General features: G+C 48.0%; 2 protein-coding genes across 7 annotated transcripts in view; both read right to left on the reverse strand.

The window, feature by feature from the left end:
• Window positions 1-3026: 3026 nt before the first annotated feature.
• Window positions 3027-11633, reverse strand: TMEM41A (transmembrane protein 41A). Of its 3 annotated transcripts, XR_012021827.1 has the most exons (6): window positions 11440-11628; window positions 9733-9886; window positions 7079-7240; window positions 6557-6695; window positions 4526-4846; window positions 3027-4159 (listed from the first exon to the last, which is right to left on the reverse strand). XR_012021827.1 is itself a non-coding variant. In XM_072807737.1 (5 exons), the coding sequence occupies exons 1-5, from the start codon at window positions 11556-11558 to the stop codon at window positions 4702-4704; spliced, it is 735 nt and encodes a 244-aa protein (XP_072663838.1). In that variant the 5' UTR covers window positions 11559-11633; the 3' UTR covers window positions 3027-4701. The 3 variants fall into 3 exon arrangements, 2 of the variants coding, with proteins under 2 accessions (XP_072663838.1, XP_072663837.1); XM_072807737.1 differs by having other exon boundaries at window positions 3027-4846; window positions 6541-6695; window positions 11440-11633; XM_072807736.1 differs by having other exon boundaries at window positions 3027-4846.
• A 4126-nt stretch (window positions 11634-15759) lies between these two features.
• LIPH (lipase H) overlaps window positions 15760-25646 on the reverse strand; it is a 51623-nt gene continuing 41736 nt past the window's right edge. For 2 of the 4 annotated variants that reach the window (XM_072807733.1, XM_072807732.1), the window contains 2 exons: window positions 21844-22017; window positions 15760-20093 (listed from right to left, as the gene is read on the reverse strand). In XM_072807733.1, coding sequence (XP_072663834.1) covers window positions 20006-20093; window positions 21844-22017 — 262 coding nt within the window. In that variant the 3' untranslated portion in view covers window positions 15760-20005. Of the gene's footprint in view, window positions 20094-21843; window positions 22018-25646 lie in introns of those variants that run through there. The other 2 variants (XM_072807735.1, XM_072807734.1) reach the window with 2 other exon arrangements.

Genomic DNA, 25646 nt, shown 5'->3' on the forward strand with positions numbered 1-25646 from the left:
TTTATTTTTATTTTTATTTTTAGTACAAGTGACTAGAGGCTTCAGAAGAGAAACAGTGTCCCTAGTCTAGGTTAAAAGCCTTCTCTGTCTCAGCCTTGTTCTTCACTGCCTGCCTTGAACTAACCAGGACAGTTTTGAATCAGTGTGTGTTTCTTTGGGAACGACTCCACTGTCATCTGAAGAGTGCTGCATCCAGAGCTCAGGGAATTGAAGAACTGATTCTTCAGTCCTCAGGACTGTGCAACCTGCTATAAGGAACCTCACAAGACTGTGATTTCAAGCTTCGGTGTTGATTGAAAGTTTAACCCCCTTGGGATGAGCATTCACATTCATTTAGCATCTGTTTTTGACTGACTGCAAGATAATGAGTTTTAATTTGTGTTGCAGATGAACATTTGGTTCTGATTCTCATCTATTTCTAGATCATGTCCTCTGATAACAATTCCTATTAATTGCTTAGCAGAGGGACTGAGAAGCCAACATCCACTTTGAAATTATAATAGACCGTACTGCCTGACCTGTTTGCAAGATTGTGGGAGCTCCTACTCAAAAAGTGTGAAGATACTAGCTAGCTCCGTTGTAAGATGATTTGGTACAGCCTACTTGAATTTCAAATGCTTAAAAACTTTAGTATTAACATCCTTTTGGAATTAAGGAAATTTTTTTTTTTTTTTTTTTTTTTTTTTGTAGTGAGAGTTAATAAGTAGTAGACATACATTTCAGGGCCTCATTGTGCTAAATTTCCCTCTTACCCTAAGTAATAGAAGTGATGGGGTTTGGTTTTCCTGATACAACCCAATTTTAAATGCTGTCCCCTACTGTGAAGCATTGACATCCTTTCCATGTGAATGCATCCTTTGTGATCAAATAATTTAACTTTTTTATCCCCACACCTTTTTGTCTCAAGTTTTCCCTCCTTTTCATAAAATATTTCCACTTGAACTTCCTAGAACTGAATTCTCCAGAATAGAACATATTTGGAATCCAAGGAATTCCTGCCCTGTTCTGGAGTATAGTGTGCCGTTTTGTTTTTCCACTAAGCCAGAAATCAAAATACCACCACATACCACCATCTACCACCTCCACCCTGAACACCCAAGACTGATGTTATTTATTGACCGCCATATTCTTTCCTACCCAGCCTGGACACAGCCTCAGCACCTCTCACAACACAGCACTGGGAACAATAACTACCACTTGATTGGAATTGGTGTGCAAGGGGAGATGTTTTGGCATCCCAACCCTGAGCTCATAAATAATTTTCTCCAGGTGGTTTGATAACTTGAGTTACACCTGAAGGGAGAGTAACAGGATATCACACCAGTGCTCTTATGGAGCCCACCCTATGGCTGTTGGGGGTCAGCACCATTGCCAGGAAAAAAGCCACTTGCTTCCACCCACTGTCCTTTTGGACTACCATTCCAACTGAATAATTTCCAATCACTGATGGATGGAATTCCAAAGTATCTCTTCATTTACATCATTTCATTGTGTTCAATAGGCATGTTCCTCCCTCCCCTTCTATGAACAAAGTTAATGTATTGAGTCCCAGTTACATGCTTCTTTCTTAGACTCTGTGAGGCTAATGTACCAAAACAATGTGATATTCTTTTTTAAGACTTTGACTTGTACTGTCAGTGTGAACTTAGTGCCTTTCCAGGCAGCAAGATTTTTCTTCTCTGCTGACTTCATAGAATGAAATGCCCTACTATACTCATACCACCAATGTTACCATCCTCACAGACCAGCACATCAGAGTTACATTAGTCTGCTTGTTTGCATGTTACAGCCAATACTGCGAGCATCTATTCAAACTGGAATGAACTAGGCTGCCAAGAAGAAGACCCTTCTGGAACCTGGAACACTTCTCAGGGACAGGTGGCAGAAAAGGGGAGCTCTGAAAGCAGTGCTTTGAGAAACAGGGTTACTCCCAAGGAGTTGGGGTAAGGCTTTTGTTAACTGTCACATGATGAGGGCATGATGGCAGGTTCTCACAAAGACCAGACCCCAGGTGGACGCAAGGCTGCTGTTAAGGGTACTTTTGGCAGGATCCCAGGCTTACTCTTTGAGCCACTTCACAACACTCAGGGGAACGCTGGCTCCTGGCCCCGGGCTGCTGCCTGGTGACCTGGCGGAAAGGGTCCTCCAATGGTTAGACACACAGGGAACCCCGGTCAGAATGTGCAGGCTCTTAGGAAGAGTCCCTTATGGACTGGATCACTAGAGTGGCTCTCCACCCTCAGAGTGCCCTCTTCTTAGACTCCAGGAGTGGGAAGACCCACTTGGATTCTTTACCGCAATAATTTAAGTTCCTATCAACTTGGAGCAAATTCTTTTTCATGCTTAAGTCTCAAAACAAGCTTCCTCCTCTGTCTCCCCTGGGTCTCAAGTACCATCAGTCCCCTGTTCCCTGTGGTCTCTGATGCCAGCTCCATCTGTGCTGAGCAACTGTACAGTGATGGGAACAAGAGCGACTATCGAAGCAAACCAATGCATGGAATTAAACAAAAAGTGTGCTTCACTCTTTTCTGGTCCTGTCTCTTCCTACGGTGCTGTGTGTGTCCTGAAAGCTGCCGTCACACGTCTCGGCATTTGTCAGAGTTTTAGGGTAAGAAGATTTGACATGCAGGGTGTCCTGCGGCCAGGAGAGCCAGGTGTGGAGAGGCTGGTTTCTGTGGCTCCTTGTTTCAGACACCCCCACAGGAGGAAGGGAAACCGTGGTTTTCTTTCCTCATAGTCTCTTCCTGATTGATTTGTCACAGGCTGGACAGGTGCCCTCCTGTTTCCCACGGCTTCCCTGCTGCCCAACTTGTAGTCACTCCTCTGTTATTACTGACTCCACTATAAAGTAAGTGTAGAAAACAGTGAAAACAAAATTCTGGCTTCCAAAGAATAAGAGTGGTAAGAAACCTCCTGAGAGTAGAAAGCTAAAACACCATTTTGGATTGTCTGATTTTCAGCCAATCCTGATTCCCAATGACAGGGGGAATTGAAAGTTAGCAACATGTACACCACGCACCACGCAGAACATTTATATCCATTTATTTGGGAAATTGCTTTGCCTGTAAACTCACAAATGGTAAGGCACATTGTAGCAAAATCATGGGGGAAGAGGGATAAAGACATAAAATATAAGGGTCCTGTAAAGGACAAAGGGCACACACTTGCAATAGTGTAGAAAACACTGGTTTCCCCTTCCCTCCACCTCCTCCTCCTCCAGAACACAAAAAGCCACAGATTTCACACAGCCTTCTCCTCACCCCCACTCATTACCAAGCTTCTTTTAAAACAACATATCTTTAAAAAAGAAGTCCTGGCTGTTTTTTGTGTCATACCATGTCTCAAAACCAGGACTTGGGGATTCATTCTTCCTACTGAACAGGAGTATGCTCAAGAATTCATGTAGAACAAGTGGCCCAAGTGAAAGCCTTGGCAAGATTCTTGGCCAAGCCAAATCAAAACCCAGCAGATGATGCCCAAAGGCAACCGTTCTGGTAAGAAATGAGTTACTCCTTTGGGTTACAGAATCCCAGAGCTGGTTAGTGTAGGCACCAAGGTCCTCGTGTCCCTGGCACCATTAACCCAGGTCTGTGCCCGTTCAATACCGCAGCTGTAAGAAGCAGTAACAGCCACAGATCATTAAAATCAAACACAACAAAGTAATCTAAAACCAAGTTTTCCTCTTTGGGTTAAAAGATAAAATTATACCTCAGTTATTCTCAACAAATGACAAAATTAAAAATATTCAGAGTGTACACTGGCTGAGAGCTAAGTGTACTGAATCCAATCTCCTAGCAGGAGGGTGGAGAAAGGATTCCCACAGGAAGGACAGATTAGAAAATGTCATTTGGTTCCAGTGAGCCAAGGGCCCTGCCCCATTCGGACAGGTAAAAATTTCTCCAGAACATATCCATGACATAGAGTTTGCTGCATTCATATTTAATAGTCTGTTTGCAGTCAGCTCCATTATCAGAACATGCAACTAAGAGGTCTAACACATCCAAGAACGTCAGTGCATCTGAACGCAAAGAGCATCACGGAAATCGCTGGGCGTGTGAGCTGTGTACGTGCAAGTTCCATGTGGTTCCTCAGCTTGATTCCCTTGGTTTATGGAAGAGGTAGGTCATCAGCAAAAAAGTGCAGGACGCTCTTCAAGAGACTAGCAAGACAAAGGGTAATGTCAGTGACGTGGGTTCACGTCATCATCTACACCAATTACATACACTGGGGACTTAACCACCTGTCACAACAGCCTACTGCTTTGCTAATGAGGCACTCCAGACAAGGACAACCAGCAGCTTCTCCTAGGGCAGCTCAGGGCTTGGCAAGAGGCAAATACAACAGACTACCCTGAGTTCCCTGTTATTCAATAAATTATAAATAGGATCTTCTAGAAGGCCATCCATTTCACAGAGTGTCCTGCTACTCCAGGACTGGTTGGAGAACCTGATACAATTCACCTTCTAGAGCACTCAGAGTGTCCTTTATGAAAACACCACACACAGATAAACAGCGTCCAAATCACCTGTTGAGGGTAGTGAAGAACAATGAGGGGCTGCAGAGGACCACACCATTACACAGACAAGCAGCAAAGTCCAGGAACATGGCAACCAAAACCACACAGATCATGTGTCCTTTCTACTATTTAGATGATTAGTGTTGCTTATTTCATTCAAATGCAGGTCCTTCTGACTAAATTTTTTAATGAGGGTTCCAGGAACTAAGGCCACCAAGGCAATGGCCAAAAGCTTGAAGACCGTTTCCCAGGAGAAAAGAGCATCCAGAGAGGTCAGAGTTGACAGGATGGAGCCTGTCTGCACACAGATAAAATTGTACGGGATCAGACCTGGAAGGAAAGGGAAAGAGCCTGTTACTAGGGCCAGCAAGATGAAGAACAACAACCCTTTGGAAATGGCCCCAGAAATTCACAACTGTGACTCCAGATGTGTTTTTTTGTTTTGTTTTGTTTTGTTTTTTGCCCAACTACTGACCCCTAAGCATATTACCTCTTTCCCTTCTCTACTCCTTCCCCGCCTTTCCTCACTCCCCATAAACTGCCATTTTACAAAAAGACTTGATGACAAAAATATGTACACCACAGTAAGATAAAAAAAATGTTTTAATAGGAAACACAAAATGAGTGAAGAATAAAAGTGTAAAGTTCACCCATTTGCTAGAAGTGCCTTCAAACTGGGTTCTGAGCACCCAACAGTCTATGAAAGGCACCAGCATCATAAGATTTATAGTATGCATAGGATAAAAACAAGTTTCTTAAAAATAGCACTACTTTTGCATTCTACACTGTCTCTGAGAGATCATCAAATCCACTGGATCCCAAACGTCTGACTGGCGGCCTGACAGGCTGGTCACATAACAATTCTCTGGGGAAGCTGTTAAAAAACACATCCTTGGGCTCCCTCCCACCCCCACCCCAGAGATTCTGGTGACCTGGGCCTGCGATAAAACCCAGGAACCCGCATCCTAACAGCTTCTCCTGATCCCCACTCCTGAGACTAATTGGTTTGGGACCCCCGGATAATCCCCTGGCCCCCTACAGTAGTCGATGCCTCAAGATCACAGAGCACTCAAGGTCACACAGCCTGCCAGAGAGGGGACTGGAACCCTGGTCTCCAGAGTCTTTCCAAGCCTCCTGCCACCTCGGTAATTACAGGCTGCTGACGGAGTACCAAGGCACTCTGCCTGAAAGCCAATATGACCAGAATGAGCTGTGGTCGATGTTGCTTCGATTTAAGATCTCAATTTCTCGCTCAAGAGTTCCCTATTAATAGCAGCTGCTCGACCACAGATTTGTTATGTTCGCCCTAGAACCCCTTAGTAGTCGGTCTTTCCCTCCATGGTCTAAGGTAGGTTTAAGAGAGGCAATCCTTGCCTTGGGCTTAAAGAGGGTGGTTTACTTCCAGTGTGAAGAAAACAACAGTCCCTGATTGTACAGACTGTAGGCACAGTACCACGCTGCTAAAGGTGATCCAAGGCCCAGACTCTGAGAAACACTGCTCTTGTCCCAGGCCCTCCTCTGGCCAAGCGGCCCATGGAGGACAGTAAGTAGCTCGTTGAAGGTCAGACAATGGTCAAAAGGCAAGAAGGAACTTTACTAGTATCAGCTCTTCTCAAGGCAGATCTTAATCAAAACAGGGCCAGAGCCAGAAAGGAAGTCCCTTGCTCTGTTCCTTTCTCTCCCCATACGCCCTCACTCCAGCGCCACTTTCCCGCTAGCATTCACTGAGCCCTTGCTAAGGTTTTCCACAGATGACACTTCTAATCCCAGCGCCTAGCACGGTGCTGGCCACAAGCTATGCGCTAAATACCATCGTGGAATGGAAAAGCCTTACTTTTCCCAAAAGTAATTTTATGGGTCTTCTGTTCAGCCCTGAGCAGATCTGAAGTCAGGAAATAATTACTTGAGGCCACAGGCTTGACACTGTTCTTCACAAACTGGGCTCTCAGAGGCAGGCACACGGCCATGCAGCTGGTAACCCAGGGCAGGCCCCCAACGTGACAACGCCGAAGACTCAGACTCACCCCGCCAGCTTCTTACCGAGCAGAACAGAGAAGAAGAACTGCACAATCGGGATGTTCAGAATCGGAGCCGAGAGGTTCAAGAACCAGTTTGGTGTCATGGGGAAAAGTCTCAAAAACAGTAAGAAAAAAAACAAGCTGTTTCTGTTTTCCTCCACCTGTAGCCAAAAGAGATGAGGCCATTAGGCAGCAGAAGGAATCTCTAAATATTGAAAATCTGATAGCACCAAGCACTGTTCTAGATGCTTCACGTATTCTCTCCCTGAATCTTCCAACACCCTCCGGGGTAGAGCATGTTTTCCTCCTTTTGAAAATGGAAAGTACCTGAGGCTAAGCAGGAGCGTGCCCAAAGTCACAGAGCTGGTCATGACGAAGCTGGAATCTGATCCCAGGGCTGGGCCTTGTGAACACACCCAAAGGAACCCGAGGAGCTCCAGAGCAGGGTGGAGGAACCGAGGAGGGGGAATTCCTGCCTGCACGCCCCTCAGGGCCGTGCGGTGACGCTCAGGGCCTCAGCACTAGTTGCAACCCCTCTCCTTACCTTCCTCTGCAGCAGGGACACTTTGTCAGGGAAGTAGGAGACCACCAGCTGTTTGCCAAAAATACTGGAAAGCAGGTAGCAGCACGTGGCGCCCACTGACGTCAACACGCAGCACAGCAAGAGCCCCAGCCATGGTCCAAACAAAGCACCAGCTAAAATGTTCTGCAAAACCAAAACCAAACCAAACCGTCAGCCGTTAGAGCATCTAGTGGCTACCAGTCACCTTGCACTGGAGCCCAAGAGTCATAGGTTCCCTTCTCTTTCAGTGACTTTCCCAACCAAAACCCAACTCCTGTGCTAAAGGGGTGAATGAAAAGTGATGATGGGGCTGGGAACTGCACCCCTGGCCTTGGTCTCTTCACTTTCCAAAGGGCGGAGGATGAACACTTCAGAAGGCAGGAGAAAATTCACTGGGACAACACGTGTTTACAGCCCCCAGCCTGCTGCGTGGGCTGCGGGGGGCCCTGCCCCCAGAAGGGAGAGATGAAACACGTTCTTGTTATTTTTTTTTAAGATTTTATTTATTTATTCATGAGACACACAGAGACACAGGCAGAGGGAGAAGCAGGCTCCTTGCAAGGAGCCCGATGCGGGACTCGATCCTCGACCCCGGGATCAAGACCTGAACCAAACGCAGTCGCTCAACCACCGAGCCACAGGCGTCCCTACTGTTACTATTTTAAATGAACATAAGCCACAAGTTTTCCTTCAGTGAGACCACACCAGCTACAGAAAACATCCTCTTTCTTTGCTTTTTTGCTGGGGTTACATCTGTGTGGTAGAGAGCACTGGGGGTGCCCTGTTGACCCGAGCTCCAGCTGACACTCAGTAAAGTCTTAGATTAACAACCATGAAGAGTGAACGCATCCATGCTCCATACAGTCTGGCTGGGAGACATCACCCCGCCAAACATGAGGCCAAGAGAGAAAGTAAAAGGGGAATTTCGAAGTGAGAAGGCAGGGGTCTGAGGAGCACCTACTATATGGTAAGTGCTTGACTACGTCTTACTAATCCTCACTGCGACCCTGTGTCATATGCCGTCCTTACACCATTCCACGGGGGACAGATTAAGTATCGTGCCCAAGCTCACACCAGGCAGAGACAGGATTCGCTCCCAGGTAGCACGTGACCCTCTGCCCTGAAGTGGATCAGCTCAAGAGGGGAGGGGGGAGCACCTGACTCTTGATCTCAGGGTCATGAGTTCAAGCCCCACACACAGTGGGCATGGAGCCTACTTTATAAAAAAAAACAAGAAAACAAAAAACAAAAAACAAGAGGGAAAGCAGCCACAGGGGCAACCCCAAGAAGTCAGTCCCTGACTTCAAGCACCACACACCTTCCCGTCTCTTGACATGGACAGGTTTGCTTCTCTTCCAGTTTCCGACGGAGACTGCCTAAGTGCATCCAGCCCGAGCCTAGAGTCGAGAAAAGATGCCAAGGCAGGCGAAGAGAGCAGGACAGACGGGAGCTTTCCGGGTTCCCTGCTCAGGCCCTGGGTCGTCTAACAACACGGGGCGCCCGTGTGCCGGCCCTCCGGGAGCCAGCTGCTCTGACGCACTGCTCCGGTTAATCCCCCCACAGCAACGTGAAGGAGAAGCCCCACGTGCCAGATGAGCACACACGGTTGGAGACGTTAAAGGGCTTGCCCGTGGCTACACAGCTGAGATTCAAACCCACCCCGGGTTCAAATATACACGCGTTTACATGAAACTGCTCTAAGTGCTGCGCGGAGGGCAGTAAGGTTCTTCTCAGACCCTGAGGCGGCAACAGCCCGCAGCGAGCGCGCGTGCCCAGGCCGCCGACGGCTGCCCCCGGCGCCCCCCAGGTCTCCCCAGCCTCTCCAGCCCCACAGCACCATCAACAGCTTGCACCTGCTCATCGAACATCTGTGAAGGCACTTCCCTGAGCCAGGCAAAGGAGAGAGCAAGGAATGGGCCTGGTTCTCAAAGAGCTCAGAGGCTAAAGGAGAAAATGATTTTTAAAAAGTCCTAGAAAACAGCGCCAACTTGTAGAGCGTTCCGGAGGCTCCGAGGAGGCACAGCTGACCCAGCCCGGACTGTGTGTGTGTCTCCGGGACAGCGCACGGCCATGCAGGCCTTAGAAACAAAAGCAGGGGAACCCAGGTGGCTCAGCGGTTTAGCGCCGCCTTCAGCCCAGGGTGTGATCCTGGAGTCCCGAGATCGAGTCCCACGTCCGGCTCCCTGCATGGAGCCTGCTTCTCCCTCTGCCTGTGTCTCTGCCTCTCTCTCTCTCTGTCTCTCATGAATAAATAAATAAAATCTTAAAAAAAAAAAAAAAAAGAAACAAAAGCAGCACACCTGAGAGGAGAGGCGGCCTCTGGAGCTAGGCAGACATGGGTTCAGAGCCCAGCCCTGCCCCTCCTCACCCTGTCACCGCCGACAGTTACTTCTCACCACAGTTTCCTTATCTGTACAACGTGATACAGATGCTCACACGCTGAGGCGGTAGGACAGTTGTCAGTAAAGCAACTAGGATAGTGTTGGATGCAAGGGAGGCTGTTGACAGGTGGCTGCCGCAGGAGTCCTCCTCCAGACTCTGTGATTTGCAGCCTAAGGGCTCCTCCACAAAACAGAAGGTGGTTTCCTGGCAGGGATGGTGCGGGGGGGGGGGGGGGGGGGGGGGGCCGCACTGACCAGGAAGCTGGAGCCAGGGATGGCAAAGCCCTGTTTGTAGAGGTAGGCGCTGCAGAACAGCAGGAGCACATAGGCCTGGTGCTCCTTCCGGTACTCTCGAAGGATCTCGGAGAGCTCCCGCAGCTCGGCCAGGTCTGAGGGGAACCACAGTGACCTGGGGGTTTGGAAAAGCAGATGGAAACATGAGTCCGCAGCAGCCTAGTACCTCAGAAAGTCACTTGTGGCTTCTTTCCAAAGTAGGTTCAGAAATGCGCCCATCTGGGGTTGCTGGGAACACACGCAATGGGAGCCTAGGGTGATGGGCGACCTGCTACACCACAGCAGAGGCAGACAGAAGAGCCCGGGTTTGGGAAGCAAGAGACCCAGGCTAACATCTCCACTCTGCTAGCCTCCAGCAGCCTCACCTCCGGCTAGTCCCTGGGCCTCAATTTCCTTATATGAAAAATGAGCGGTAAGTGCCCTTTTAGTTCTCAGGTTTTTCTGCTCTATTCTTAAGAGGCAAACGCACTGATTTTCAGGGAAGAACTAAATGTCCCAAATTGCCTTCCCTTCGTGGAACGCCCCCTCCCCACAAGCTGCAGGCCAACGCCCACGGAAGCTTCCCCCTCGTCGGCCGGGCTCGGAGGTTACAGACTGTCCCAACAGCCACTCACAAGCTAATTAAAGATTTTTCTGGGGAAAGCCTATCTCTCCAGTACCATAAACATAATCTTCTTGATAACATGTCAGGCATGAAAGCGACCCTTTCAAGGAGGCTGCTTTTTCACCCCGCCCCGTCTTTATCTGGCCCTTAGGGCATCCTGAACCGGGTGCAAGGGTTACGGGGCCTCTGACACATGCGTGGCCCTTGAGGCCGTCGATGATCAATGAGGAAGGAGCAAACCGTCGTCGCTGTCACCACAAAGTTTCTCCCAGCACGCCCGCCGCCCCTTCTCAAGGAGGGCCGAGGAATGACTGAAAACCGTCAGCCTCGGATTCAGGATTCAGGCATCGGCAGCATCCCGGCCAGCCGCACGCGGGGAGGGGAGCCCCCCAGGACGGGGCCGGCCTGAGACTCCACTCCCGCATAATTTATTTTTTAAGATTTTATTTGTTTCTTCATGAGAGACAGAGACAGAGAGAGAGGCGGAGACACAGGCAGAGGGAGCAGCAGGCTCCCTGCAGGGAGCCCGACGCGGGGCTCGATCCCGCGACCGCGGGCTCACGCCCCGAGCCCAAGGCAGGCGCTCGGCCCCTGAGCCCCCCGGGCGCCCCATTCCGTGCACGATCCAGAGCTGTCCGTGCCACTCTCCTCCCGAAGACCGAAAGCCCGGAGGCCGCGGGGCAGAGCTGAGGTCTGCGGCGGCGGCGGCGGGGGCGGGGCGGGCGGGCGGGCGGGCTGACCGCGGGCGAGGGCCGGGCCCCGCGGCGATGCCCCCGCGCCGCCGCCAGGAGGCGCCGCGCCTCCCGCTGCAAATCACCGCCCGCGCGCGAAGCCGCAGACCGCGCGCCCAAAGTGCACAGCGCCCCGCGGGCGGACGCAGGGCAGCCGGCGCCCGCCCCGACTCCCGCCCGCGCCGCCGACACCCGCAGACGCGCCCGGGGCACCCGCCGCCCCGCCCGCCGGCCCCGGAGCTGAGCCCCCACCCGCGACGCTCCCACGCCGGAACCGAACGTCCCAGCCCCGCACCGCATCCTCGGACCCGACCCGCGGCCGCCGCCACGCACCTGCCGCCCGGCTCCTCGCCCGAGCCCAGCGTCCGCCCGCGGGGCAGTCGCGTCGACAGCAAGTACAGCGCGAACGTGCAGCCGACGAAGACCAGCAGGAGGCCGAGCAGGGGGCGCATCTCGCCGCCCGCTCCCGGACCCGGCGAGCGGCCGAGGAAGCTTCAAGGCAGCGCCCGGCGGAGCGCATTCACGGACGGACCGGGGCGGGGTCCGCGCCAAGCCCCGCCCCCGCCCCGCTCAGGCCCCGCCCCCGGCTCAGGCCCCGCCCCCGGGCCGGCGGGTCCAGATTCCCGCGGAGACCTGCCTCCAGGTTTCTGTCCAGCCTTCTTGCGTCTGCGCATGCTTCTCCACGTTTCCCTTCTTCCGTGTCTCTGCTTTTTTGCAGGCTCTTTGCCAGGCGCTAGGAGATCCAGGGGGTGAGTCACGAGCCTTGCCTGCAGGGAGCGTGCAGTCTAGCGCTCAGGCCCCTCTTGGCCACACCCAGCTGTGCTCCAGAGCAAATGCAGCCAGTGCTCCAGTCAAGTGCGCTGCGACGGCCTGGGTGACCACAGAAATTATGAAAAGGACTTTTTATAGAGCGCCTACTGTATGCCCATTATCCCTAATCCTCACAACAGTCCTGCAAGGTTGGTATTTTTGTCTTTATTCAACAGATGAAAAATCTGACTCTCAGATTAAGTGACATCCCCCCAAAAGAGAGCCCTGATTACTCGTGTCAAGGACCAGCTGAGCTAGGGCATCTCGAGCTCTCTGTTGGTCTCTCGTGGCTCTGGCAGTAGAGTCAGCTATTTTGTGAACAGTTCGTTAAGATTTCTCATCGTCACTTCTGAGTCTGCTGTGCCTGCTCCAAGCCAGGAACCTGTGATTCTAAAGTATCTGTTAAACTGATCTCTGGAATATCCCGCAGGAAGGTGGCAGCCTTGGCTCTGGCCATAGCTCTTGTCTTCATATTTAGAAGGGTCCTTATGGTCGTAACTTTTTTTTAAAAGATTTTGTTTGTTTGTTTATGTGAGAGAGAGAGAACCGGCAGGGGGAAGGGGGAGGGAGGGCAGAGGGAGAAGAGACTCCCACTGAGCAGGGAGCCTGACATGGAGCTCAATTCTAGGACTCCTGGATCATGACCTGAGCAGAAGGCAGACCCTTAACTGAGCCACCCAGGCGCCCCGTGGCAGTGACTTACTATTATTGATAATGCTCTTGACTTTCCTTAGTGAGGTTTGGGGGGCAGCGGCTATAATCATTTTAAGAATAATAAGAGGAGGGACACCTGAGTGGCTCAGCAGTTGAGCGCCTGCCTTCCGCCCAGGGCCTGATCCTGGAGTCCCAGGATCGAGTCCCGTATCCGGCTCCCTGCATGAAGCCTGCTTCTCCCTCTGCCTGTGTCTCTGCCTCTCTCTATGGTGTGTCTCTCATGAATAAATAAATAAAATCTTAAAATAAAAAAAAGAATAAGAGGAGCTGTTAGGAATCCTAGAAAACATGCATCACTAAGGCCTCCAACTATTAAGACATTCATAAGCCCAAGGCTGGTGATCATATTCACAAATGAAAATGTATCCCCCTAGTGGACAGAGGACTCCAGATATTAAAACAGAGAGTGGGAACTAGAATCCAAGCAACCAGGGTCCCATACTGCATGGATTCACGACAGAGACAGAGTTTGAGTTTATGTTAAAGATGAACAGGATTTCCACAACAGGGAAAAAGATGGAGATGGTGAGCCAGGGGCCCAAGTAAGGCACCAGTGTGCAGTTTCATGAAGTCTAAACTATATGAGAAATGAGAAGTTGGAGACAAACTGGAAAGCATTGGAAGGAAGGCTCAGGAGCTGGATTTTTCAGTATTGTGTGTGGTGAGACAACAACAGAGGTGTTTAAACAGGAGAATGATTTAGTTCCCGTTTTAGGATGTTTGCTCTGCCAGATGATTAGAATACTTTCTGAGTTGGTAGTTGCAACTGTCCTAGTAAGAAAGGTTGCAGGCTGAGCCAGGACCACGGCGATGAGGATGAAGGCGGAAGGATGGACACACGATAGGAGCTGAGTTGGTAGGACATATGACTGATTAAATGGAGAAGAGGCAGAGAGGACTCCATAATGCCACAAGCCTAGACGACAGAGAGGAGGCATCCTTATCATATTCAAAGCACACTGGGCCAAATAGGGAGCACCTGTCAGAATTCGAAGTGTACTGGGTCCTAGCAATTCCACGTCCAGGAATTTAACCTATAGATACGCTCACAGACAAAGATGTATGTTCAAGGGTATTCCCTCAGCTTTATTTTTTTTGTTTTTTTTATAATAAATTTATTTTTTATTGGTGTTCAATTTGCCAACATACAGAATAACACCCAGTGCTCATCCCGTCAAGTGCCCCCCTCAGTGCCGTCACCCATTCACCCCCACCCCCCGCCCTCCTCCCCTTCCACCACCCCTAGTTCATTTCCCAGAGTTAGGAGTCTTTATGTTCTGTCTCCCTTTCTGATATTTCCCACACATTTCTTCTCCCTTCCCTTATATTCCCTTCCACTATTATTTATATTCCCCAAATAAATGAGACCATATAATGTTTGTCATTCTCCGATTGACTTACTTCACTCAGCATAATACCCTCCAGTAATTTTGGTATTAAGAGATTGAGAACGGGATCCCTGGGTGGCGCAGCGGTTTGGCGCCTGCCTTTGGCCCAGGGCGCGATCCTGGAGACCCGGGATCGAATCCCACATCGGGCTCCCGGTGCATGGAGCCTGCTTCTCCCTCTGCCTGTGTCTCTGCCCCCCTCTCTCTCTCTCTCTCTCTCTCTCTGTGACTATCATAAATAAATAAAAATTAAAAAAAAAAAAAAAAAAAGAGATTGAGAACAACCTAAATGCCCATCAGTTGGGGACTAACTGATGAGGTTAATTGTGGTATGTTCCCAAAAGTAATGCCGAGTAGTTTCTTAAAAGAGGGAACCAACTCTATATATCCCGATACCGCACAGTCACCACAGAGATAGTGGTGATAAACAGCAAACAGACAAGTCGCATTGTTAGAGTATACTACGACAGTCTATAAAAAGAAAAAAAAAAGGGATATGTTTTGCCTTTCCAAAATACTGAAGCATTTATGAATGAAATTATTCAATGTCTGGGATTTGCAATGAAATAAGGGGATGAAGTTTAGTGGGTAGGGATAAAAATCGACCAAGATTGGTCATTGAATTGATAATTGTTGAAGTTGGATGATGGGCATATGGAGGAGGATTTATGCCATTATATTTCCATATATGTTTGAAATTTTCCATTTAAAAAATGTGGGGAAATGGTCTCAGCCCCCCATTCTCATTTTCTCCCTTCAAACCCTCCATTACAGGTGCACATACACCATGTTAGTTCATGTCTCTGACAACACTCTTCCCCCTCTCTGGCTATCTCTCCCTGAAAAATTGCTACTCCTTCATAACCACCCAGGGCAATTGTCCCCTCCTCTGAGAAGCCTTCTCCAGCTCCAACAGTCAGAAAGGTGGTTCTTTCTCTGTGCTGGGGGTTCCCTGCAGAGTGTCTGTATTCCTTTTATTACAAATACTATGTCATTATCCATCTCCCCGTAGACAGTAAACATTTCTAGAAATGAGACAATGTCTCATCTGTCTTTTGCCTGTCCCAGCCCTTAGCCCTGTGCTTGGCTTATAATTGGCACTTAACAAGTGTTTGTTAAATTAATGGGTCAAGTCTAGCGAGGGAATGATTGGTTGTTTGGAATGGTACATGTTGATTTTGTGAAGTCAGAGGAATATAGGAGGAAAGAACGTAAGTGAAAAACATTACTGGGCGTGTGCTGGGGCCAGGAACAGTAGTGAACCAGAAGCTAAGGCTTCTAGTCTCGAGGCCTTGACATTCCTTCTGGTTGGGGGACAGCATGGAGAGAGTCATAATTTTAGAGTGGATTAGGTGCTATGGGGAAAATAGATAGGGCAAAGCTGCTTCAGCTCCAGAGAAGCAAGCATCATGAACCCACTTATGAGAGAGTAGATGAGCCAGTTTTTCAGGTGAAGGCACTCTGAGCACTGCTGAGGCTACAGCTTGAGTGCTGAGTGGGACTCAAGCCTCGATTTGCCCCTCCCAAGCCCCTGCTCTTTCCTCTGCCGTGCAGCGCCTCTCACCAAGCAGGTGAAAATCCAGAGGTCCAACAGCATTCAGATCTGGAGGTCCGTCATCTGTCTGGAGAGTCAAAACAAAAGGAGGGGAGGAGGTCTCCTAGGGAGACCCTGAAACTTTGGGAAGTAACAGCAGCTGATATTCACTGAGCACTTGGTACACTCCAGACCCCACGGTAAGCGTTTTACATGCAGGCATGAATGTATTTATTCCACATAACATCCCATGTGAAGCAGAGACTTTTAATAGTCCCCTTTTACAGTCCAGGAAAGGGAGCTTAGGAAGAGTTAAGTCGACAGAGGCCACACACCAGAGCCTAATCTCTTTCCCAATGCTACCTCCTTGAGATAGAGAACTGAGATCAGAAACCTGATAAGGAGATGGGGGAACCAGAGAACAGGACGACTCACGCAGGGATGTTGGTGAGGGGAAGAAGTGTTAGAAAAGGAAGCAGTGTGCAGTGGCAGTATCCGTGGAAAAACCCAGCAGGCTGACCTGAGGGTTGTGGGATTCCGCCAAACTGGGGGCATAAGAGACCTTTGACAGCTCTTGTGGGAGATGCAAACCTGATTTCCCATAGGCTCACCATCCAAGCTTCTGCTGGCTGCCTGAGGTGCCCCACTCCCCGGGAGTCCTATTCTGACTCCTGCTCAACCTGTCTGCTTAGGGAAGAAGCCTGGGACTGTGCTCCTCCCTCCCATCCCACCCACGCGCTGATCTGTCCCCCTCCCCCAGCACCTGCAGAGCTAACTCTTCACCAGCTGGTGCACCACCTGGCGTCTACACCAGACTCTTAATACACTTGAGCCTATGCATTTACAACACATGCCCAGGCAGCCTGACAAATGACAGCAGTAATCCCCAACCAAGGGACTCATGCTGGACTGAGAAGCAGGTAGGTGCCAGTGGCTCAGGGAAGTGGGAGGGAAGAAAAGGCAAGGGGTTCCAGTGTGAATGGATTAGCCAGGCCCTCACCGAAGCTCTTTGTCAATAGCACTCAAGCTCCTTTATTGGCTGGGTGAGATCTGCACAGAGCAATTGAAGGGAGGAGCTCGAGGAGCACACGATTTAGTGTCCCTATCCATTGTGGCCATAACTGATTGGAACAGGATAGACACCTTCCCCAAGAGGGGGATCTAAATGCTGCTTCCTCTCCCTGGACTTTGGAATTGGGCCACCTACTGATTGAATAGCCAGGACACAATGGTACCAATGACCCCAGTGGTCCACAGCTGCCCTGTGAGGGAGCCACGCTGGGTCAGAGAGACTCAAGGTAGAGCACAGGGTTAATAAAGGCCCGTGAACTCTTTAGCTAAAGGCTCTGCCCTTCCAGAAGGCTCCCTGTTGAGCTCTTGGGTTGCCTCAAATCCTCTCACTAGTAAAATTTGCATTAGTATGAGTAGTATGAGTAGATTTCTGTTACTGGCATTCAAAGTCTCCTTGGCTAAGCTAGGGTTTTGCAGGACCGAGAGCATGGGACAGGGGTCCAAGAATGAGAGGTTCCAAGTTTAGGGTTTGGGAAGTAACACAATTAAGTGTGTTGATGTCTAAATCCGAGTGGAGGTGACTCCCTCAAGTCCTAAAAATGAGTTCACTCCATTCTGTTCAGCAGACATTTGTTGAGCACTTGCTTTGTGCCCGGCACTGTACCAGGTGCTAGGGCAACAAGCCACAGCTGCTCTTGCTGTGCTCACAGTCTCCTAGGGGAACAGACACAGATATATAACAATATGGCATAAGAAAATGATGATGTGATGATGCACATACAAAGTCAGTGGCAAAGCAGGTGGCAGAAGAGAGTTGTGGAAAGCAAGAGGGACTTTGAACCCCAGCTTGGAGTCATCCAGGAATGCTGGAGGGGCCTGGAGGGCTCTAGCCAAGGCACTAACATGGGGAAGTGGGGGAGAGCAAAATCTCTGATGGGCTTCCTGAAGAATGGTATGAGGACCATCTGGAAGGTTCTAAAAGGAGTGAAAAAAGAGCCAACCTTCTTTTTCCCCGGGGAGCCTGAGAAATGGTTAGTGGGTCTCTAGTAAGAACGGAAACAGTAACAAGTGCTGGGAGAGAAGGCTAAGGCAGAGAAAGGAATGCACCTCCGTGGACATGTGGACATGGGCCATGGCTGGAGTGGAGGGAGCTCTTACAACTGAACACGGTTCCGTAGGGCTCAGAAGAGCATGGTGAGCGCTCATTTACTACGTCCTGAGCACAGAGCACAGACCGTGTTGTAGGCGCCACGTTAGGCACATGGCCCCTGCCTTACCAGTCTAGTGGAGAAGACAGACGTTAATCAAATAATCACACAAATAAATGTAAGGGAAAATAAAAAGCTCAGTAGGAGATCATTGATGAAGATGGGGGGGGGGTAAACTGCAATTTAATTGTATCTAGGATTTGGGATTCAGATAGAGACTCTGACAAAGAAGAGGGAGGAGAGGCAAGGATAGCAAGGGAGAGTGGCAAGTTCAGGGGCCTCGGGAGAACCTGCGAAGCCAGTACCACCCCTGGAACCGCCTTCACTTCTCTGGATCACCACCATGTGAGGCTCATTGAGATTCATCTCCCTCCAGTAAACAAACTTCCTTCCTTTATTCATTCATTCATCCATTTGTCCATCCATTCACCCATTCCCCAGTGAGCCAGGTACCAGTGCGAGGAGACCCTAGAGAAGAAGCTGAGAGAGCCCCCCTGCGTGAGGAGTTCATAAGTGACAACAATGCTCTTCCATTTTCTCGCTGTTGTTCTGGCCCCCTGCCTACCAGGCGAGGGAAAGAGGACAAAGAAATGGCTGTGCTGATCAAGATATGGGACTGGTAAACCTCTAAAAAAGAAATCAGGGCCCACTGACATCCTGATTTCTCTGTGCACAATTGCTGAAGAAATGGGGAAGAGGGACGAAGGGTGAGAAGATACCCACCCAAGTGGGCAGGAGCATTTCTGAGCCTCATTCCTTCCCAGGTGCAGGCTCCGTATACGTGTAGGAATCCGTACAGGACGTGCCACACAGGTATGTCCTCATGGAGTTCTACAGTTTATAAAATAAAAAGTCCATTTCTTTTTAAAAGGGCTGTTGTCATGGGAAGCAGTAGAAGAATAGTCACTTGGATAAGGAGGAGGTTGTGGGCCTGTGACTTGGGAGGCTCAGGAACCTTCCTGCAGCGGCCACAGCTGTGGGATGGCTGGTGCCCACCCCTCCAGCTGTGCCTGCGCTGGGCATCTGGCCCCGGGGATGGTCCTCCTGTGGTTCTGGCCCTTGACTTAGTTGCTGTTGCCACTCCAGATTCACTGATCATACCTATTCCTGGGGCAGCCTAAGAATTTTTCAAACTGGAGGCCTCCGGTGCTCCAAGAGCAACCCGGTGTGTGCTTTGAATTCAGATGTTAGCCACACGAGTTACTTAGCGGGTTCCCGAAGGTTAGCATTAGTTACCTCCAACAGGCAGAGAGCATATTTTCATTTTGCATCTGCGTATTCGCTAAATGTCCTTCAAATAACCGTGCACTGCATCAGTAACAAGGAAAAAGTAAACATTTCTGAAGGATTGCTTAAAATGAGGGCTGCCTGGAAAAGTGACCCTTAAGTGACAAACAAGCTCTGCTTCTTCTCTCCTGCCTCGCGCTCCATCCACTGCCCCTGGGAGCGAGGCTGTGCTACTCCTTCATCTACCATTCTTCCCTCATCTGCCCACTATCTGGTCCCAGCAGCTGCCCCTGGGGCTGGCCCTCTGTCCCCACTTCCTCCACCCACCAGCCCACTTTAGAGAGGCCGGGGTGTGGCCTTCCTGCCTTCCCAGGGCAAACAGCTCAAGAGAGGCTGTTGGAAATAAGGAGAGGCTCTCTTACTGCATATTAGATCAGCCATATCAAAATAAATAAAAGCATATTCACATTTATCAAACCACTCAAGGATGTGGCACCCATGGGATTTCAAAGAACCCTTCACAGACTTGCCTCCCAAACCCCCACAATAGCCCCGTGAGGTAGGTCAGGCTCCACTCCTTTCTACATGTAAGGACCTGGAGGAGTTTGGCACAGGGAATGCAGGGTCAAGTCCAAAGTGAGGTGACCAGCCAGTCCTTCCCTTTCAGATGCTTGACGGGCCACGGAGATGAGCAGAGCTGCCCGAGTGACCGGCTGCAGACCCGACAGGCCGGAACGGAGGAGGCCCCAGGACGCAGCCACACAGGCGCTGGGGAGCCTGGCTATTTCCAACTTGCCCTACTTAGGGGCTTCCCTCCCAGGACCGTTCCATAATCCAAGGTCGTTTGGCATTTTGCAGTATGACATCCAGGGGACGCTGCCAGGAAAAGAAAAAAAACCCTGCTTATTCATACTTTTTTGTGCCTTGAGAAGGTGAAGTGACGCTTTACAAAAGCCTGGAGTTGTAGTTTTCTTGATGTCACTGGTGCCCGCGTGTCCGAACAACAGTTACATCTGCAGCTTGGGGCACAGGATAGGTTGGAAGACGTTTTCAATGTTTTCCATCAGTACAAGATCATACCGACACAACTGGGGCCTGTAAAAATAGGACGATATCCTTGTCAATCAAGTAGTAAAAATAGCCCACTCTAAGAAAAGAAATCATACACGTCCTTAGGATACGATATTGTGGAGCAATTATTTCTAACGTTGTAGGAATATGCTTATGGTAAATAAGCAGAGCAACATCAGCAACAATAAGAAAGCAGGATGTAAAATGCTATTTACCACCTAACTTCGTCTAGGTGTAAAAGCAATAATAGGCGACTAGAAAGAAAGAATCCAGGGCCCCTGGGTGGCTTGGTTGGTTAAGCATCTGCTTTGGGCTCGGGTCATGGGATCGAGCCCCACATTGGGCTCCCTGCTTGGCGGGGAGTCTGTTTCTCCCTCTCCCTCTGCCCCACCCCCCTCTTGTGTTCTGTCTCTCAAATAAATTAATAAAATCTTGAAAGAAAGAAAGTCCAAACTATTAACAATTGTTGCCTCTGAATAATGTCATCGTGGGTGATATTTTTTGGCTTCTTAACACCTTCGTACTTTCCAGATTTTATAAAAATCAATCTATATACCTTTGATAATCAAGAAAAACAAGTATTAAAAACTTCCATGGTTTTAAGATGTAATGACTGTCCTCTTGGAAGAAACTTGTATTCTTAAATGTTTTAGGGTACCCCAAACTTTCAGGAGAAAGGAATTCATAAGCATAAAGCACTGACTGCTCACAGCCTTGTCTACCCCTGTCTTGTCCATAGATTGGATGTTAGGACTATATGTTGGAGTGGCATTAGTCACAGTGACCTGCCACCACAGCTTTGCTCTTTCTCCCCTCTTTGACTTTGCCCCTCCATACCCCCCCACACACTGTTGCTTATTTTTTCTGAACCAATTGAGAATAGGTTGTTTACCCCTTAATACTTCAATGTGTATTTCCTAAGAACAAGGACATTCTCGGTACAGTTGTCAAATTCAACATCAAGATAGTACTTCCCTACTGTGTAGTGGAATAAATATTCCAATTATTCTGTACCTTTTTTTACAGTAGGCTCTGTGTTTGCCAGATTATACAAGGCTTTTTTCTACAACAAGAACAAAAAATTTGTAAGCAGTGTGGGTGGAGTAGTTAGGGAAGAATTCTATAACTATAATCATATAACATTATTTCTTTGGATTATTTGGATTATTTATCTTTAAGTGCCTACCAGTATAATTTTCTTCAATTATGGGGCTACTCATTTTTATCAAGTCTATTTTTGGAAAACCCCTCATCGGGATCCCTGGGTGGCGCAGCGGTTTGGCGCCTGCCTTTGGCCCAGGGCGCGATCCTGGAGACCCGGGATCGGATCCCACGTCGGGCTCCCGGTGCATGGAGCCTGCTTCTCCCTCTGCCTGTGTCTCTGCCTCTCTCTCTCTCTCTCTGTGACTATCATGAATAAATAAATAAAATCTTTAAAAAAAAAAAAAAAAAAAAAAAGGAAAACCCCTCATCTTCTAAATTGATGAAGATCCCATTAAAACATCAGACCAGGACAGCCGCGGTGGCTCAGCGGTTTAACACCATCTTCAGCCCAGGGCGTGATCCTGGAGACCCAGGATCAAGTCCCATGTCGGGCTCCCTGCATGGAGCCTGCTTCTCCCTCTGCCTGTGTCCCTGCCTCTCTCTCTCTCTCTGTGTCTCTTATGAATAAATAAATAAAATCTTAAAAAAAAAATCAGACCAAACAGATTAGACAGAAACCCAATAACATCTTTGGAAAACAAGGGCTTGTCAAACCCTGCCCATGGCTCACCTCTCTGGATGGGCAAGTGACCTTAACTTCATGCGAAGAACCCTGAGCTTGTATTTGGGGCCTATTACAGATCCTGTAGAGAACACCAAGGAAATAGTTGACACTTTATCCAAGTCTTGATTAAATCTTGCAAGCAGACTCACTTGGTGGTATTTCTGAAATATTGCAGGTTCACTAGAAGGAAGAATTAATATTGTTAAGTGGATCTAGATTGCTAATGAAATCATTTTGAAGCCTACAAATCACTCTTAAGAAGGTAGCCGCTTGACCCCAAAGTTCTGCTGTATTCCCAAAGACTGCATAAGAGAAGCTTCTGGCCTCAAGAGTGATGAAATACTGTGGCACAAGAGAAGTATGCCCGCTACTATATACACTAGATATCATCCTCATCTCTTGACGCATGTCTCCATTGCCCCGAAAAATTCTTCAAGATGAGTATTATATTGTCTTCACTTTATAGACAAGGAAACATGCTTCTGGAGCTTAAACTCAGCCAGGTCACAGGGCTTATCTGCATCACTGCAGGGATTCAAATTCAGTCCTGAGTTCAAACAGTCCATTAAATTGCATTGCTAGGTGTGTATGCATATTTTTAGCCCGATTAGCTACTAATTTGAAGTTTTGCTTAAGCATATATTTTTTTAGTCCTGCCTTTCAAATAAGATAGCTAAGTCCCAGGTTCCAATACTTTTTCCTACAATGTCATGTTTCCTACAGTTGGAATTTCACATTGAGCCTAAAGTATGTCCACTGGGGAGGCTCAGTAGGTCAATGTCCCTCTGGGAAACTGGGGATGTAGACCATGGAGACCGCCCTGGGCTCAGAGATGGGTGGCTTGCTCTAGAACTGAATCCTTAATTTTGTGGTGGGAATGGGGATGAGAGGGTGTGTGTCACCTCAGCCTCACTAGAATCATGTGTAAGTCCTGTGGAGAGCAAACGTGTCACAAGTTTGAAAGTTACCCAGATTTTAGTTTTTAAATATGATCCTCACTAAAAGGAATGGGGGTTGGGGCACCTGGGTGGCTCAGTCGGTTAAGCTTCTGCATTCAGCTCAGGTCATGAACTAGGGTCCTAGGATCAAGCTCTGCGTTGGGCTCCCTACTCAGGATGGAGCCTGCTTCTCCCTCTCCTCCCAGCTTGTGCTCTCTCTTGCTCTTGCTCTCTCTCTCTCTCAAAAAAATAAATCTCAAAAAAAAAAAAAAAAGTAAAAGGAATGAGGGCTTCCAAGAGAAATGGCTGATTCCAGGGCTAAGTCAGAGAAGGTACAAAGTGATTCCACAACAACTTGTGTGTCAAAAAGTGAGGAACTAAAAAAAAAAAAAAAAGTGAGGAACTGCTCAAAGAATGGTGGAGATGTTCAAAAGAATATAGAATCACTTCACATTCATCAGGATGGCAAAAATTTTTTTAAAAACTGAAAATAAGAAGTGTTCACAAGGATATGGAGAAATTGGAACCCTTGTACATTGTTGCTAGGAATGTAAAGTCATACAACCACAATGGCAAATGGTCTGAGGTCTCTTCAAAGAATTAAAAATAGAATTGCTTTATGATCTGGCAATTCTACTTCTGGGTATATATGCAAAAGAATTGAAAGCAAGGTCTCAGAAAGATACTTTTGCACACCCATGTTCATATCATCATCATTCACAAGAGTCAGAAGTAGAAGCAACCCAAATGCCCATCAATGGATGAATGGATAAATAACATGTGATATATACATACAATGGAATATTATTCAGCCATAAAAAGGAAGGAAATTTTGTCATATGGTACAACATGGATAAACCTTGAGGACATCATGCTAAATGAAATAAGCCAATCACAAAAAGATAAATATTGTTTGACTCCATTTTAAGTTATCTAAAGTAATCAAATTCATAGAAACATGGGGCGCCTGGGTGGCTCAGTCGGTTGGGCGTCTGCCTTCACTCAGGTCATGATCCTGGGGTTCTGGTATCGAGTCCTGCATGGGGCTCCCTATTCAGTAGGGAGCCTGCTTCTCCCTCTCCCTCTGCTGCTCCCCCTGCTTGTGCTCTCTCTCTCTCTCTCTCTCTGTCAAATAAATAAATAAATAAATCTTTTTAAAAAATTCATAGAAACAAAGTAGAAAGGTAGTTATCAGAGGCTGGAGGGAGAAGGAAAAGGGAGTCATTGATCAATGGGTATAGAGTTTCAGTTTGCAAGATGAAAGGGTTCTGGAGATTTATTTTACAATAATGTGAATATTCTTTTTTTTTTTTAAGATTTCATTTATTTATTCATGAGAGACAAAGAGAGGCAGACACATAGGCAGAGGGAGAAACAGGCTCCATGCAGGAAGCCCGATGTGGGACTTGATCCCAGGCCTAGAATCATGCCCCGAGCCAAAGGCAGACACACTCAACCGCTGAGCCACCCAGGTGTCCCTAATGTGAATACTCTTAACACTACTAAGCTGTATACTTATAGATGATGAAGATAATAAATTTTACATTATGTGTTTTCATCACGATAAAAAATGCATTTAAAAAAAGGGCACAGACCCAGTTTGAAGAGATTTCACTGACCAGATTTGAGACAATTTAAATATCAAAATAAATAATGGTAGTAACTGACTGCGAGTCCCCATTAACAAAATAAAAGTCCATGGGTCCATATTGATACAACCAGATACATAGATAAATAAATGGGGAGAAGAAAAATGCTTTCCCTAAATGATGAATTAGAAAAATCACCATTTGACAATCATCATAGTAACAATTCAACTACAACTACATCACAACTAGTGGGTAAAAGTTTGAGGAGTAATGGAACATTTGCATGGTCTCAAAGTACCTCCCCACAGTATACTTCTTAATACAAAGGAAAAACAGTAACTTGATAGTGAAGAAACTTGGCAGAAACACCTTAATGAACCAGTCCACTTTAATGAAATAAATCAAAGTTGTGGGCCTCCTGATAGGGCACACTGGACCAAACATAACATCACTTCTGTGCTGTTCTTGCCAGAGATTTATGATCTGAATGTAATCATGAGGAAGCATCAGACAAACCCAAACTGAAGACATGCTGAAAATAACTGACCGATAAGTGTCAAAGTCAAAAAAGTCAAGGAAAGATGGAAGAAGGTTCAAGTGAAGACTAAAGAAAGAGGATAACCAGATACAACCAATGATCCTGAGTTGGATCCCTCTCCAAGAGCAGCTGTGGGAACACGAGCATTCAGAGATTCCAGGAAAGTGATGCCGCCTGCGGTTGGCAAAACCCAGTGGGGGTAGATGGAAGGCAGGAGAGGGAAAAGCCCCCCTGGAGCTGGTAAAGCCTGTCTACAAGTACAGGTTGGAACCCCCTCTTCCACCTGGAGGGATGTCTGGAAATACTGGGGGAGGCATTAACCGAGTAATGGGTTCTTAAAAGAAAAAATGGAGTGAGAGCCAATGAACTATGGGCTTTGACCAATAATAGGAGCCAGATGTTTGTTTCTGTTAATATGGTGCACTAACCACCCTGCAAACAATTCCTAATAATGGATACAATTAAAACAAAAACAAAACTAAAAACCTTTTAAATTGCACTGGAAAGCAAAGAACACTGAGAAACCTCAAAAATATGTGAAGGCAGAAATACTGACATCACATCACCTTTTGTTGGCCTTTTTTGGAAGTTAGTAACAAGTTTTCTTTTTTATGGTCTTGCACTGCAGTAGAACACAAAACAAAGCCACTGGAGGAGGAGAATTGAATGGGAAACTCTGGTGAGGGGTGAACTAAAAATAAATTCTAAGTACACAACCCTCCTACAACCTCAGGGGGCAGAAAC

The sequence above is a fragment of the Canis lupus genome, chromosome 31 (assembly GCF_048164855.1).
Source record: "Canis lupus baileyi chromosome 31, mCanLup2.hap1, whole genome shotgun sequence".
Taxonomy (NCBI): Eukaryota; Metazoa; Chordata; class Mammalia; order Carnivora; family Canidae; genus Canis; species Canis lupus.